At 61.3% G+C, this 14947-nt stretch overlaps 1 protein-coding gene across 1 annotated transcript; it reads left to right on the top strand.

Moving 5' to 3' along the window:
• The first annotated feature begins 325 nt into the window (after positions 1–325).
• On the top strand, positions 326–11041 carry SNTA1 (syntrophin alpha 1). The gene is made up of 8 exons (XM_080557978.1): positions 326–631; positions 3007–3192; positions 8151–8340; positions 8432–8639; positions 8717–8847; positions 9563–9759; positions 9840–10027; positions 10194–11041. The coding sequence occupies exons 1-8, from the start codon at positions 370–372 to the stop codon at positions 10284–10286; spliced, it is 1455 nt and encodes a 484-aa protein (XP_080414104.1). The 5' UTR covers positions 326–369; the 3' UTR covers positions 10287–11041.
• The last annotated feature ends 3906 nt before the right edge of the window (positions 11042–14947 follow it).

A 14947-nucleotide genomic window follows, 5' to 3' on the forward strand; every position in this document is an offset into this window, starting at 1 on the left:
CTGCCTCCCCTGCCCGAGGGCAGCGCGGGGCCGCCGGGAGGCGCCCACCCCCGGGCCCTGCAGGGAGCAGCCTCGGAGAAACCCCGGGGCCGGTCCCGGTTCCTTCGGGGCCCGAGAAGCGCAGCGGGGCGGGGGGCGCGGGCACGGCCACCCGGCAGCGGAGCCCCCTCGGCGTCCCCGCGCCCCGACCCCGCCACGAGCCCTCCCCGGCCCCTCGCGGGGCGGCTCGGCGGGCAGTCCGGGGCCGTCCCACCCCCCCCAAATAATAAAAAAAAAAGCCCCACAGCAGCCGAGCGGCGGCGGCGCGGCGCTGCCCCGACGGGGCGGGCCGGGGGCGGTGCGCGGGGGGGCGCGGAGCGGGCGCGGAAGATGGCGGCGGGCAGGCGCGCCCCGCGCAGCGGGCTGCTGGAGCTGCGCGGCCCCGGCGGGCACTGGCTCCGCGTCCTCCTCACCCTGGCCGAGGACTCGCTGGGGGTGAGCCCCGCCGACGGCCCCGGGCCCGGGGAGGCTCCGGCGGCGCAGCTGAACGGCGGCGAAGGGGGCTCCGGCGTGCCCGAGGCGCTCGCCAACATCAGGCGCACGGTGCACGTCGTCAAGCAGGACGTGGGGGGGCTCGGCATCAGTATCAAAGGTGAGGTTGGGGCGGGGGGGGGCCCGCCGCTGGCGTCCTCCGAGCGGGCTGGGGGTGAGGGGTCCGGGGAAAGGGGGAGGGAAGGGGCGGGTCGGGCAGCGTCCGAGCTCAGTGCCCGGGGAGGTGGGGAAGGGCAGGGGGCTGCGTGGGGGGGCGGGGGGACACGGGGACAGGGGCTCCGGGAGCGGGGGGGACATGGGGACACGGGGACAGGGGCTCCGGGAGCGGGGGGGACATGGGGACATGGGGACAGGGGCTCCGGGAGCGGGGGGGACATGGGGACATGGGGACAGGGGCTCCGGGAGCAGGTGGGACGTGCACAAAAAGCTGCCCCTTCTGCAGCCGAGGGGAGCACTTCGCCCGTGCGTCCTTGTCCTCGTCTCCGGCGTGTCCCCGTGTCCCCATGTCCCCGTGTCCCCGTGTCCCCGTGTCCCCCGGTCCCTGTGTCCGAGCGCCGGCCCCTGTGCCCGTCCACCCCCCGAAGGAAACGCCTGTGACCCCCCCAGAGCCGTCGCGGGTCTGTGGGGTGCTGAGCGGTGCTGGAGCCCCGGGGAGCCAGGGGGGCCCCTTAGAGCCGCTGCCCGCCCTGCAGCCGGCTGGCTCTGCCTCAACTTGGGGCTGGAAACTTCTCGGGGCGAGGGTGGCCCTTCTGGCCCCGGCTGGCTTTCACGAGGCTCTGAGCTCTGCTGGAAACTCCGTGCAGGGGGAGCTCAGTCCAGGGGGCTGCCACCGCGCGTGGCCGAGGGGGTCGTGGGGCTGCGTGCTTGGGGGGGCCTGGGGACGGTGGCAGCGTGGCTCTCGCCTCCTGACGTGGCTTCCCCTCCCCGGAGCCTCCAGCTCGCTCCGTAAGCGGGCGCCGCGGGGAGGTTTTGTGCTGTGGGTGTCCCTGTGCGGGGACTGGGTCAAAACCCAGTGCTGCCGGCTGCTTTTTGGGATGCCGGAGCTTGCCAGCCCTTTCGGGAAGCGTAAAACCCCCTTTGCAACAACCCCTTGGCTGCAAAGCTGCCGCTGGCTCCGAGGCTCTCCCAGGAAAGGAGAAACGTTACTTGGTTCAGCTAAAACTTTATTTTTGCAGTGACGTATGTGGAAACCAAGGAGCCGTAATCCAAACTGGGAGCTGCAAAGCGTGACGGCCGCTCGGGCAGCCCTGGCTCTGCGTTACTCTGCCTTAACTGAGGGGGGGGACGGATGCTTTCCTATTCCTATTAAAAGGCAGCCCCCTTCTTGCAGTTTAACCTCGCTTTCCTACAGCAGCAAGCCCTGCGGGGGTGTGGAGGGGATGACGGAGAAGGGAGCTGAGGGGCTCTGGCAGCTTGGTGCCCCTCGTGCCAACCAGCTCCTGCTGCTCCTGTCCATGGCCCAGGGGCAACGCGAGGGGCAGAACCTGAAGCAAACCCTTCTGGCCCTAGCGTTGTGGCTGGGTCCACACCCCAGCCAGCCTAAGCTTTTTTGCTCAAGTTTCTGGTGTTTCAGGGTCAGGGTGCCATCCTGCTGGGGCTACCGCGGACGCTCCTGGCAGCAGCTCCCTGTCCGTGCACGCAGCCCGGGCGCAGCCGAGGACTCCCTGCTGCGAGGGTGGGCTCAGCAGCTCGGAGCACCCCCACGGGGGCCTCTGACAGCTGATAACCGGAGCCCTCTGCTCCTCGAGCGGCTTGGCAGAAATCTGAGCGAGGAAATGCCTGCGGCAGGGTCGGGAGCAGCCCCGGGGTGATAACGCAGTGCTGGGCTCTCCCCCTCGGATGAGGGATCCTCCCGGGGAGGCTCCTGGGGACAGGCTGTCCCGGGGGGCGCGGGGCACGTCGGGCACTGCCGCTCCCTGCTTGCCGCCCTGCTGCTGTAGCTGCTGCTCCCGCGCCTGCAGGCTGCTCGCATCTCCCCGCGGGTTCAAAAGTTAATGTGCAAATTGATCTCCTCAAGCTGCCGGGAGGCTTGAATAGCATTCTTTTAGGCTGAAGAATGGAAAGCAGCAGGTAAATAGAGCCACCGGGCAGAGGGGAGCAAATACCCAGGTCGGGTCGCTTCTCCCTGGCTCTTTTGCCTCTCCAAACACTCAGCTGCCTGATCCATTTAGATCGTGAACTCCTCGGAGCAGGGATGGTTGCTCAGCGCACACGATTAATAATGCAAATAATGACATGGTTTCCTGCCAAAATTGATGGGGAGACAGCCAAGGTATGTGTTTGCTCCACAAGGAAATCTGCAACCATTCGGAGGTTTTTTGGGAGCAATTATCTTCAGCTGCTGTAAAGCCTCACGGTATGTTGGGTACTGCCAGGGAGAGATGCGGAGGGCAGCGTGGTCGTTGCAGGGCTGGCTGGAACCTGAGCATCCCCGTCTGTACGTCCGTAACCGCTTGGTTTCTCTTCTGTTCAAAGGTGGCCGAGAGAATAAAATGCCCATCTTGATATCCAAGATATTCAAGGGGCTGGCGGCGGATCAGACCGAGGCGCTCTACGTGGGAGATGCCATCCTCTCCGTGAACGGCACCGACCTGTCCGAGGCGACGCACGACGAGGCGGTGCAGGCGTTGAAGAAGACGGGCAAGGAGGTCGTCTTGGAAGGTAGGGGCCGAGGTGGCACCGGGGGGCTCCTGCTGCTGGGCTGCCGATGCCCGTCTCCGCAGAGCTCCTGCACAGCCACGTGCTGGGTGCCCACCCCGCGACGCTCCAGGGTGTGCTGGAGCCGTGCAGGGAGCCCGGGGGTGGCACAGCATCTGCATACACGTTTGCATACTCTTTTAAATGGGAAACAATATATGCAGAGTGGCTTATCTGCTCATACGGAGAGCCGGAGGGGTCCCCCCGCGGAGCCGGAGGGATGCGCTGGTTGCCCGGCGGCTGTGCCCCAGCTGCAGGGACCATGGGCAGGCTGCAACGGGAGATTTGGGGCAGGTCTATGGGGCGGGTGACTTTTCTGTCATACGGCTGCACCCCGAGGTCCTCGGTGCCGGGGGCAGCGGTCAGCTCCATGTTCTTCCCATGGCTTCCATTTAAATCCACACCCTTGGCCAGAGTGGGGCCGCACGGTTCTGCGGGCTGCCCCAGGTGGTCTTAGAGCCCGAAACACTTTCTGGTGCGGTTTTAGGGCTGCAGGTCCCAAAGGGAGGTTTTCGGCTGGGGGCAGCGCTGTGGGCTGTGCCTGGACAAAGAAGAGCTCTGTGTCTTCTGCTGTGAGCAACCTCCGCGGCGCTTTCTTTCCTGCTCCTTCCCCAGATTGTGTCATCTCCAGATTTTCAGTTTTCGCTTTGCTCAGCCCTTTTCTGCTGTGGGTTCCTCCTCTCCTGGGAGCCGCAGAACCACGCTTCAGCCTGAGGAATGTGCTGCTCTGCACAGCTGCTGGGAGCAGATAGGGGGGTTATTTTTTTTTTCTGACCAAAGAGAAATACAAGAGCCTCTTTCTCTGGAAGTCTCTGAAATTCCTCCCCGTGGCCGCTGCACTCAGACCACCCTCTCTCTGTTATTTTCTTTTCATCCTTTACTTTGGCATGGGCTTCCTTTCTGCTGGAGGTTCTGCGGGAGGTGGAGATGGGCTGCCCTTTCTCGAGAGAACAACTTCTCTCCCAGACCAACCTCCTCCTCCTCCTCTTCCTCCTGGGGAGCCGGGTGGGTGCTTCCAGGCCACCCTGCAGGGAGGCACCTACATTTCTGCAGAAGCCGGGCTTCCTCCTAAACGAAAGCTCCCGGCAGGCACACTTCTGCTGCAGGAGGAGAGCTGGGCTGGCTCCTGCCGTGATGTTTTTGGTTGGTTTGGATTGCTGCCGTCACCCTCCTGTGGCACGGTGCTGCTCGGGGTGCTGCGGGCAGCCGCTGGTCGTCGCACGTGCGCACGGCATCTCCATCTCCGCTCCTTTCTGAGTGCGGCGGGGCTTGGGGGCAGAGCGCTGCCCTGAAGCCAGAGGGGTGGTGACAGGGGACTCCCCTGCTCCTTTCTCGTCCTTGGGTTTGCTCCAAGGCTCGGTGGAAAGCAGCACGACGACCTTAGCGTCCAGCAGGTGCCTTCTGGTGCCGACTATGCTCCCTCGCAGAACCCTGTGCCTTGGCGGTGTCCAGGGCTGGCTGTCCCCTGCTGTCCCCTGGCCCTGCAGACAGCTCCGGGCCAGCCCCACGCTGTTTCAGTTAGCTCCAGAAATGTCCCCTGTGTGCCCCAGCCTGGCACAGAGGGTTGGTGACATCTATGCTGGGACAGCCGGGGACAAGGGCAAGCAGCACAGCGGGGTCCCCGCAGCCCCTGGGCCTCCCCATCTCTTCATTTAGCTCTGACTTCCCTTACGTTTGCCAGACATACCAAAAAGGAGTCATTCAGCACAGCCAGCACGTGTTCACACCACCTTTCTCCTCCCAGCCAAGCTTGTTCTCAGACCTGGAGCTTTAAGGGCGGTTCACAAAGTGACGTGAAGGAAACGAAGCTCTCGTCTTGCTCTAATTAGGAGAGCGACCGCACGCGGCAGCACCGGGAGAGTTTGCACACTCCTTGTGTGGTCGCTGATCGGGGTGATGAGTTCAGGTGGAACCCCAAAACGGCCGAGCTGAGCACTGAAACGCGTCAGTCCCAGCGCCAGAAGTGCCCCACGTGCTGGATCCGGCCCTGCACTGCCGGTCCTGGCCGGGCGCGATGATGTGCGGAAACCTCCCGGCGTGCCCTGCCAGGAGGCCTCTGCATGTGCCAAGCTGCAATCTTCATACTTGCAGGAGGAGTTTGTTTTTATATTACATTGTTATTTTGGGGAGAGGCGCTCTGCCTGACCTTATTTTTCCCCTCATTAGATTTTTTTTTTTTTTTTTTGCTCTGGGTACAAAGCAGTTCTCCAGGACTTGTTTGGCCAAGGGATAGCATGGAAGGTTGAAATTCAGAAAAAATAACTGTTGGATGCCCGGTTCTGGCTGCAGCAGTTGCAGAGGGTGGAGATGTGCATGGTGTGAGATGTAAAATAGCCACAACATTCGGCTGGCCCTGGAGAAAATACCACAGGACCAAAGTGGCTGGAGTTTTTGGGGTGGTGGTGACCCAGATTTGTGTGGTGAAGCAGAAATCAGCTGCCCACGGCCGCCAAGCATCCTGGCTTTGTGCCTGCTGGAGCTGTGCAGGATTGAACCCGCAAGGGCAAACCCCCCCCCAGCAGCAGCTCCGAGAAGCTGCGACTTGGGCGGCTGGGCTCTGCCCTAGGAAGTGCCACATGTGCTCACGTGGCTTAACCACGGCGATGGAGACTTCGGACCCGCCTTAGGATGATGCAGAGGTGGTGAGGGTCCCTGTCCTACCTTCACCTCCCCTCGCCTTCCCCTGGCAGAGTGTGGGAGACCGGCCACCTCTGCCTTGTGATTTCATGTGCTAGTTTTGCGCCGTCGGTCCCGGTGTTGCTCCGAGGCAGAGAGGGGCCCGCCGGAGATGGGCTTAGGACCTCATTAGGGCTGGAGCTGGATCCCCAGGACCTCTCTGGAAGCCTTCCAGATGTGATGGCCGCTCCTGCAGCCGGAGCGCTTTGGCTTGCGATGCTGTGCAGGTGCTGCTGGAAAGCTCTCACCTCTTGGGGACAAACAACGAGGCCCTGGCCAGCAGCATAGCTGTGAGCCTCTCCGCCATGCGTCCGTGGTGTGATGTCCACCTTGCAGCAGAGCATGTGGACGGGGCTGTTCTGTCTGCAAGAAATGCCTTGGGGTGGGTGCTAGGATCTTGGGGTCCTGCCCTGAATTTTTTGGGGTGCACCAGGGTCCTCTGACAAGCTTTGCAGACTGTCCTCGGGGCAGGGACAGAGCCAGCTGGCCTGAGGTCACATTTCACATGGGCGCGGTGGCGATGTGCCCATGTTATGGGCTCTGCGGTCGTGTGTGTGCTGGGGTGGGGGTCTCTGGCACAACTCACCCAGGGCACCCCTGGGGCAGGGTCCCCTGCGTCCCGTCCCCTGAGCGGCTCAGTGGAATTCCTCCTGGAGTCAGGCAACATCGCCCGCTGCCTAGTTCCCCGTGCCCCTTCCTCCTGCCGCGAGCGGAGGCCATCGGGACGTGTTCCAGCCATGGCACAGCTGATGTCGGTGACGTCCCCTGCCTGCCCGGAGGTGACACGCGGGACAGGTGGTGCGGGAATGCTGGAAGGAATTACCGGGGGTGGTGTCAGGGAGGGAGGGCTTGGAGTGGGGGCAGAGCAGGCAGCGTGTCCCCGTGCCCCAAAGCGCTATCGCTGCCATGGCCGGCTCTCGGCATGTGCCGGTGCCCGCAGATGAACGCCCGTCTCTGTGGAATCCAATTAGCTCCCAAGCACCCGAATAACGACAGGTCCCGCTGCCAGGATTGCTGGCCCAGGGCAGCCTCCAGCGCAGCTCGCATGCCTGCGGGAGCGCGGCGGCTATTTATACCGGGAGGCACGGGGCTGCCACGGGGTGACCGACCCACGTGCGGCAGCGGCATCGCAGCCCTTTATAGCGGCGGCTCAGCCGGGCTGGGGCTCAGCACTGCCACCGGGGTGAGACGAGGTGAGGGGGCTGTGTCCCCCCATGGGGCATGTCCCCTCATGCCCTGGGGCTTTGCCTCTCCCCGTGGTGCCCCCACTGCAGCTCGCACGCTGGATTTGGGGATTTTGAGGTTTAGGAGCGCTCGCTCTGGCTTTGCTGCTGCAGTGGAGCTGGTCCACCAGTGTACCACCTATGACAGTCAGCTGCAAAGCCCGGGGTGAAACCAGCTGTGACGGTCTGGGACATGGCAGCAGGCACGTGTCTGTCCCCTGGTCCTTTCCCAAGGGCCACCCAAGGAAAGCCCTTCCCCAGAGCCATCAGCCAGCCCCACAGCACACAGGGCATCGCCGTGCCCAACCAAAGCATTTCTGCCCGTGCTTTGGATCAGCCTTGGGAGCCGCTGACCCAGTTTTCCAGCTGTGCCTGTGGGGCCCCATCAATTTGCTGTAGCTTTCATCTCCCCCTCTCTTAAACCTCCGGAGCTGGGCTGTGGTACAGCGGCTCTGATGTTTGACTCTGACTTGCTGGGCACTTAAAGATGATTTCTCGTCCCTGGTTTCTAACTCACCAGTCAGGGTTATGTGAGCTGTGCACACGCAGTTCGAGGCTTTTCCTGGGTCCAAGCCATGGTATTTGAGAGCTATTACTGCTTTGTTCCCACTTGGCCGCGGGACCGGCTGTACCAGCACAATTTGGACTGTGTAATTTTGGCCTGGGCTTCCTGCCCGTTCCCCACCCCGCGCCTCCATGTGCTGCCCTGGCAAACAGGGTCCAGGTTGAAATTGGATCTGTGACCTGAGCCACGTTAAAAAAAAAAAAAAAAAAAAGAGGGGAAAAGGCTTTTTTTTTTAGCCCAGCTCAGCTCACCAGAGCAGTTAGCAGCATGCCCCATGCACTGGTGTGGGGTGACTGCAGGGGACCCAGAGCAGCACCCATGGGTGGTGGATCCAGGGGGATTGGGGGATTGGGGAAATGATGGAGGAGGCATGAGGGGTTTCAGCAGTGTGGGTGGGTGCTGGTGGGCAGGATGTGGCCGCCACGCCATGCTCTCACTGGGCGCTACCTCTCTTCCAGTGAAGTATATGAAGGAGATCTCGCCCTACTTCAAGAACTCGGCGGCGGGGGCGACGGTCAGCTGGGACCCCTCTCCCTCTGGCCAGCAGAAGCGGTCGTCCCCCGTCCTGCCGCCCCGCGAGAGCCGGACCGTCCCGCTGAAGATGTGCTACGTGTCCCGCAAGTGCCTCCCCGCCGACCCGGAGCACAGGTCAGGGTGATGCCACCACCACCGCGCCGGCCACCGCTCGGGGTGCCCCATGGAGGGCCGGTGGGGACCCAGCGGGGCCGTGTCCCTGCAGGTACCTCGAGGTGTGCTCGGCGGATGGGCGCGTGGCTCTCTTCCTGCGGGCAAAGGACGAGGCCACGGCGCAGTCGTGGCTCGGGGCCATCCAGGGCGCAGCGAGTGCGCTGCTGCCGCGGGTGAAGGAGGAGCTGCGGGCACAGCTGGTGGGTGCTGGCATGGCGGGCGGCAGGGACGTCAGGCACGTGGGCTGGCTGACCGAGCAGGTACCCCCGTGTCCCCCCCACCCCTGCCACCTGCTGCCGAGGGGTCCCTGGCCAGCCCTGACCCCGGCTCCTCGCAGCTCCCCGGTGCCGGCACCAGGAACCTGCTGGCCGTCCTCACCGAGAAGGAGCTGCTCCTGTACGGCAGCCTGCCGCAGAGCCGCGATGCCCTGGGCAAGCCTGTGCACAGCTACCCGCTCATTGCCACCAGGTAGGTCCTGCGTGTGTCCCCGGGGTGGTGGCGGTGTCCTCAGGATGGTGTCCCCAGGGATGGTGGCGGTGTCCCCAGGGATGGTGGCGGTGTCCCAGGGCTGGCAGCTGTGGCCAAAGATAGCGATGATGTCCCCAGGGATGGTGGCGGTGTCCCCAGGGATGGTGGCGGTGTCCTAGGGCTGGCAGCTGTGGCCAAAGATAGCGATGATGTCCCCAGGGATGGTGGCGGTGTCACAGGGATGGCGGTTGTGGCCAGGGATAATGGTGTCCTGGGATAGTGGTGGCATTCAGGGGTGTTGGCAGGGCCGCAGAGTTGGTGGCAGTGTCCTACAGTAGTGGTGGAGCTTGGGGGACGGTGGCAGAGCCCCAGGGACGGTGACAGAGCTTGGGGGATGGTGGCAGTGCCCGAGGGGTGGTGGCAGTGCCCTGGGGGTGGTGGCAGTGCCCTGGGGGTGGTGGCAGTGCCCTGGGGGTGGCGGCGGGCACCCTAGGACTTGGTGGCAGAACCTGGGAGGTGGTGGCAGCGTCTGGGGGTAGTGTCGGGGCCGTGGGGACAGGGGCGGTGCCCGGGGTCGGTGGCACGGCTTGGGGGTGGCGGTGCCCGGGGCCTGTTGCGGCGGTGCCCGGGGGGCGGCACAAGATGGCCGGGCCCGTCGGCGGGGCTGCGGCGCCCCCTGGCGGCCCGCGGGGGGCTGAGCGCCGCCGCGCCGCAGGCTGGTGCACTCGGGCCCGGCCAAGGGCTCGGCGCTGTACGAGGCCGAGCTGGCGTTCGCCCTGCGTGCCGGCACCCGGCTGGGGGTGCAGAGCCACCTCTTCAGCCTGGAGAGCCCCCGCGACCTGGCGCTCTGGACCCGCTTGCTGGTGGACGGCACCCACGGCGCCGCCGAGCTCGCCCAGGAGGTGTCCGCAGGTCAGCGGGGTCCCGCGGCGGGCGCGGGGCGGGGGGTGGCGGGGTCCCGCGCCCGTCCCTGAGCCCGTCCCTGTCCCCAGCCTGCACCTGGAAGGGGCAGGACTGCACCCTCTCCATCCACATCGACAAGGGCTTCACCATCTCCACCACGGAGCCGGGGCTCAGCAAGACCGTCCTGCTCCAGCAGCCCTTCGAGAAGCTGCAGATGTCCTCCGACGACGGCACCAAGATGCTCTACTTGGACTTTGGCGGCCCGGAGGGCGAGATTGTGAGTTGGCATCGCCCTCGCTTCCCCCTGGCTCCCACCGGCCCGGGAGGAGAGGTGGAGCGGGGCGCCCGCCCCGCGCACGGTACCTGCCCCGTGCATGGCACCCACCCGCTGTCTGTTGTACAGCCCTTCCCATTGCAAATGTCCCTCTGCTCCTTTCTTGCAGCAATTGGACCTCCACTCCTGCCCCAAAACCATCGTCTTCATCATCCACTCCTTCCTCTCGGCCAAGGTGACCCGTCTGGGGCTGCTGGCGTGAAGACGGAGCGGGGCCCCAGCCCCCGCCACATCTATGCACCTCCCTCCAGGCCAAGTCCAGCCCGAAGCCATCCGGACAGGACACAAGTCCCCGAGGGGTCACGCTACCCTCCCCCGGGGCGCTGGGGACAGCAGTGCGGTGATGTCCCTCTTGGATGGCAGCACCAGGACGTCTGCGGTGCCCCCTTCCCCTCCCTGCTCCCACCACGATGCTCGGCTGGAGGAGCCCCCGTGGGAGCCGCACAGTCACTCGAGTGCCTTGTGAGATGATATTTTCTGTACAATGAACCCGTTTGTATGGATGTTTTATATTTATATCGCCCCCGTTACAAGTGCCGATGGGGCAGCTCTCATCCACCCGCTTTGAACCCCAGAAGAAACCCTCAGGTTCTCCAGCGCGAGGACGTGTGTCTGTCCGTCCCCCGGGCATGCGTCTCGGAACAGGGGCTGCAGACCGGGGTCAGCTCCGCGTTGCTGGATAGATGGGAACTGCAGATCAGCTCTTATTTGCCAAATTTTTCGGTATCGCAGCGTACTATAGGAACCACTTCTCTTTGGGATGGTCACACGGCTCGTGTGACTTTGCCAACTCCTGCATCATTTTATTTCCTGGTTTGGGGGGGAGGGAAATCAGGTGGCTGGTGGGAAACAACTTGTTTTATGAACCAAAAAATTCTGCATGAAAATGCCTCTTTTTTTTTTTTTTTTTTTTTTTCTTTCTGTTTTCGGTCAAATAAACATTGCAGCTCACACCCAGCAGGAGCTGAGGGCCTCCTGGTTTTGCTTGATGTGGAAAATCCGTGGGTGCTGCCTGGGCTGTGCCTCAGGTGTTTGCTGCCAGGCGACGAAGCACAGCGCAGGGTTTGCCTTGGGATGCCGCCGGGTTGGAGGTGCTGGTTTTGGGGTGTGGGGGACCCTCTGCGGGGGTTCATGATGCGACAAGTGGAATTTGCTGATGAGTTTCTAAGGGGTTTCAGTGCAGGGCTCTCAGTGCAGCATCCACACATGGGGACAGGAAAGGGCCACGCTCACATCACTGAAGTGACAAATTCTGGGTTAGTCTTTTCCTTTTGTCCTGGCCCTGTACGTGTGCGTGGGGGAGATCGGGGTCTCCTAGCAGAGCTCCTAACACTCAGACTGAATATTAGCAACTAATTAGCAGCAAATATCCTTTTTTTAATGATAGCTCATGCATCCTGTTATTCTGTGCTAACGTGGCGTGGCTCAGGGTAGTGGGGTGCATCAGTGGTGTCGCTGGTCTTGGAGAAATGAAATCCCCACATCTGTGGGGGGCAGTGCTGCTCCTTGAGTGCTTATTGCGTGGGGTAGCACCGGCAGGTGAGATTGCAGGGTGTCTGCTTCGAGAGGAGCCACGGAAGTTAATGATTTGCCTAATGAAGATGAGCTGGTCCCTCGCAAAGGGGACCCTGATGCTGTTGCAGCCTTTGGGATGCATGGGAAAAAAATAAGCTGAATAAAAAAAAAAGGGGTGAGTGTTAGCAGTCAAAATGCAAAACTTCCAAGGAAGTGAGGTGCATGAGATCTGAGCAGGAAGAAAGCAGAAGAACGTCTTACGTGGTGTAAAAAATAGGTCTGATGGGGCACGTAAGCACTGCGCTGCTCTGTCTTGGTGGGACGGGGGGCAGGAGAGGAGGGGGCCCGCTTCGTGCCCTTGCAGGGAGCCCCGTGGCTGCTGGCACTCACTGTCCACAAACCCAGCTTCTTAATGCACACCACTGTCAGATTTCCAGGTCTTGCAAAATGGATTCGCAGGAAAAAAAAAAAAAAAGAAAAAAAAATCCAACATGTTACTAACTGCTAAATCAATACAACAAGTAATTTAGAAACAGATGGTGTATTTTTCTATGATGAAAAGCATGTCTGCACAAGGAAAAATGTTATTACTGCAATTTACCTTCCTCTTCCTGCCCTACAGCCATTACTCTTTGGGGTTCATTCCAATAAAACAGGGAATCACTCCCAGTCCCAAGCAGATCTCCTATTAATCTCATAGACTACAAACTGCCATCCTGCTCCATCGCTGGGCAGTGGAAAAAATGGTTCAGCTTGGAGATGGAGCTTTATTTTCTTGGATTTTTTCACATTCAGTGCTGGTGACGGAGCGGTGAGTTTTTCCCCCGGATATTTTTTGGTGGGGTCTCCCAGTGTCTGCCCTTGGAGGTTGGATCCTGTGAGTCTCTCCAAGCCTGGGTACACAAGGTGCTTCAGGTTTGGGGTGAAGCCAGCCCTGTGCTCGCGGCCAGGAGTATCACATCGCGGACAGTGGGAGGGAGGCCAGGGGGAACTCTGCATTTTAGCACCATGGCTGCTCCTCTGGTGCATGGGGCTGGGAATTTGGCTTCCAGCTGAGCCAAGGCTAGAAAAAAAAGGGAAATCCCACATCTGCTGGAGCTCCTCATTCTGCTCTTACTGCTGCTTCCCACACAGCATCAGCCAAGAATCCCCCCCCAGCTCTTCCTGGCTGCCTAAAGTATCTGTTTCCTAAAACTCCTAATTTTCCTAAAATTCCTAATTCTCACCATCTTGGATCCTGCACTGTCGGTCCTTACAGTGAGCTTGGCCAAGCTCTGGTTTGGTTTCTCATGGCACGTTATGATGCCAGCAGCCCGACCGAGTTACTCAGATGACAGCTCTCTGCTCTGCGGGCTTGATGGAAATGTCCAGGGATGTTCAGATGTGTGGGCATGTCATCCCCCTGGGGATGCCGTGGCTTGTATTCCCCAGGGAGGAACAACAGCTCACAGGGGTTTTGTTCTTCCAGGTGCTTTCACGGCACGAGAACTAATATTTTTGAAAGCGGCTGTAAAATAAATGCAATGAACTCGGCTTGTGGAGCTGGCATGCTTTTGATGGGCTGAGATGCAAAGCAGATTTGTGAAGCTAAGTGGGCTTGGTGCAGCCGAGGCTTCATCTGGCCACCAGGACTCGAAGAGCGCAGGTAAAGGGGGTTTTGAAGGCGCTGTGAGTGCCGGGGAAACGGATGGCAAATGGGAAGGAAGGAGGTTCCCGGCTTCCTTCCCGCTCCCGCCTGTACTTTTCATTAGTCAGCTCTGACCTTTTAGCGCTGTAATCAAACAAGACAACCTAACACTTAAATCTGAGCGTTTAGCGCTGACATTTACAATTGGTTCTCACGTTAGAGAGGCCAAATGAAAATTTCCTAACAGACAGCATGCTGCAGGGAACGGGAATCAAATAATTCATTTGCCGAATAACACACGCGCCGGCCCCCATCAGCTGTCTGCCGGGGCCTGCATCGCATTGCGTGGTATTTGTACTGGAGCACTTGTCATTAAAAAGTCAATATTCATCTGGAGCCGGCGATCCCGGAGCCAGCGCCTGTGCTGGGTGCGGAGAAACTGGATTTGGCATTTGATGGATGTGAGCGCGGGTGATCCTCCCCAGCGGGGAAGTTGCATTAAATGTTAAGGAGCCAGGTCGGTAATGAGGATGTTTCCTCTTGGTCAGCCTCGGCTGCATCCTTGCCTGAAAACCGAGCACGGGGCATGTGCCTGGGTGCCCCCGGGTGCTCCTGCTCCGCGCCCCCATACGCAGCCTGGGCAGGGGTGGGCTCCGCAGCCCGTTGCCAGGTGGAACCGGGCTCTCTGAGGATGCTGAGGCCAGGACGTGGGACATCCAAACCGCTCCTTACTGCCACGTTAGCCCAGCATCGCTCGGGGTGCGGCTTTTCCGTAGTGCCAACAGCGTGCTGCTGCCGGAGGCTGTCACCTGAGGACTTTGCAGGAGGACGAGGAGCAGCATCTGTTTGTGCAACCACTTGACGTCCAACGGCATCTCCTGGTGTGGCTGCACGCAGAGATATTTTGCTTGGAGGAATAAGGGTGCTGCCTGCACGATGTCCGTGCAGCCTTCAGTTGCTGCTCTGCTGTTACTTTCTGCTGGTGACCTGAGGACATGGGTGGGGGACACGGCCCCGGACCTGCAGGGGCCTCAGCTTGGCACCACGTAATTCCTGCTTTGCATTGTGCCCACCGGGCTGCCGCTTCCTCAGGTTTTCCTCTTCCTTTCATTCCTTATGGAAAATCTCTGTTTACTCTGCGTGCCCACGCTGTGCTCGTCTGCCGGGGGTGTGCCGGTGTCCCCTCCTGGCCCACTGCGTGACATCTCTGTGGCAACACGGTGCAATACAAAATTGCCCGGCTCGAGCGAGGTGCGAGCAGCCCTTTGCCCCTTCCACGTGAGAGGTACGTCACACTGCGCTGAAACCACGCTCAGAGGCACAGCGACCTCAAGGAGATCTCCATCGAGCACTGCGGGGCCCATGGGAGGCAGCCTCGGGTTGACGGCCTCGTGCAGGCCTGTCCTGGGCCCTCGCTTGTGCGGGAGCCAACACCAACACCACGGGCACAAACGGGCCCGACCCCATCCCATCGTGATGACATGAAAGGAAGCAAGCCCACCGGTGACACCTCTGTCCTCCTCCTCGCCCCAGAACAAAGCAGCTGGTATGGACGCTGTCATTAAAAGCAGGGGGGGAAAAAATCATCAAAAAGCCAAGGAAATCCAGGGGTTTTCATCCCAGCTCTGCCACTCAGCTGCTTTGGGCCCACTCTGTGCCTCAGCTTCCCCCTCTGTAAAATGGGGATATTCCTGCTCCTCCCCAGCCTGCGCTGGCAGCTG

The sequence above is a fragment of the Anser brachyrhynchus genome, assembly GCF_964034855.1.
Source record: "Anser brachyrhynchus genome assembly, chromosome: 16".
NCBI lineage: Eukaryota > Metazoa > Chordata > Aves > Anseriformes > Anatidae > Anser > Anser brachyrhynchus.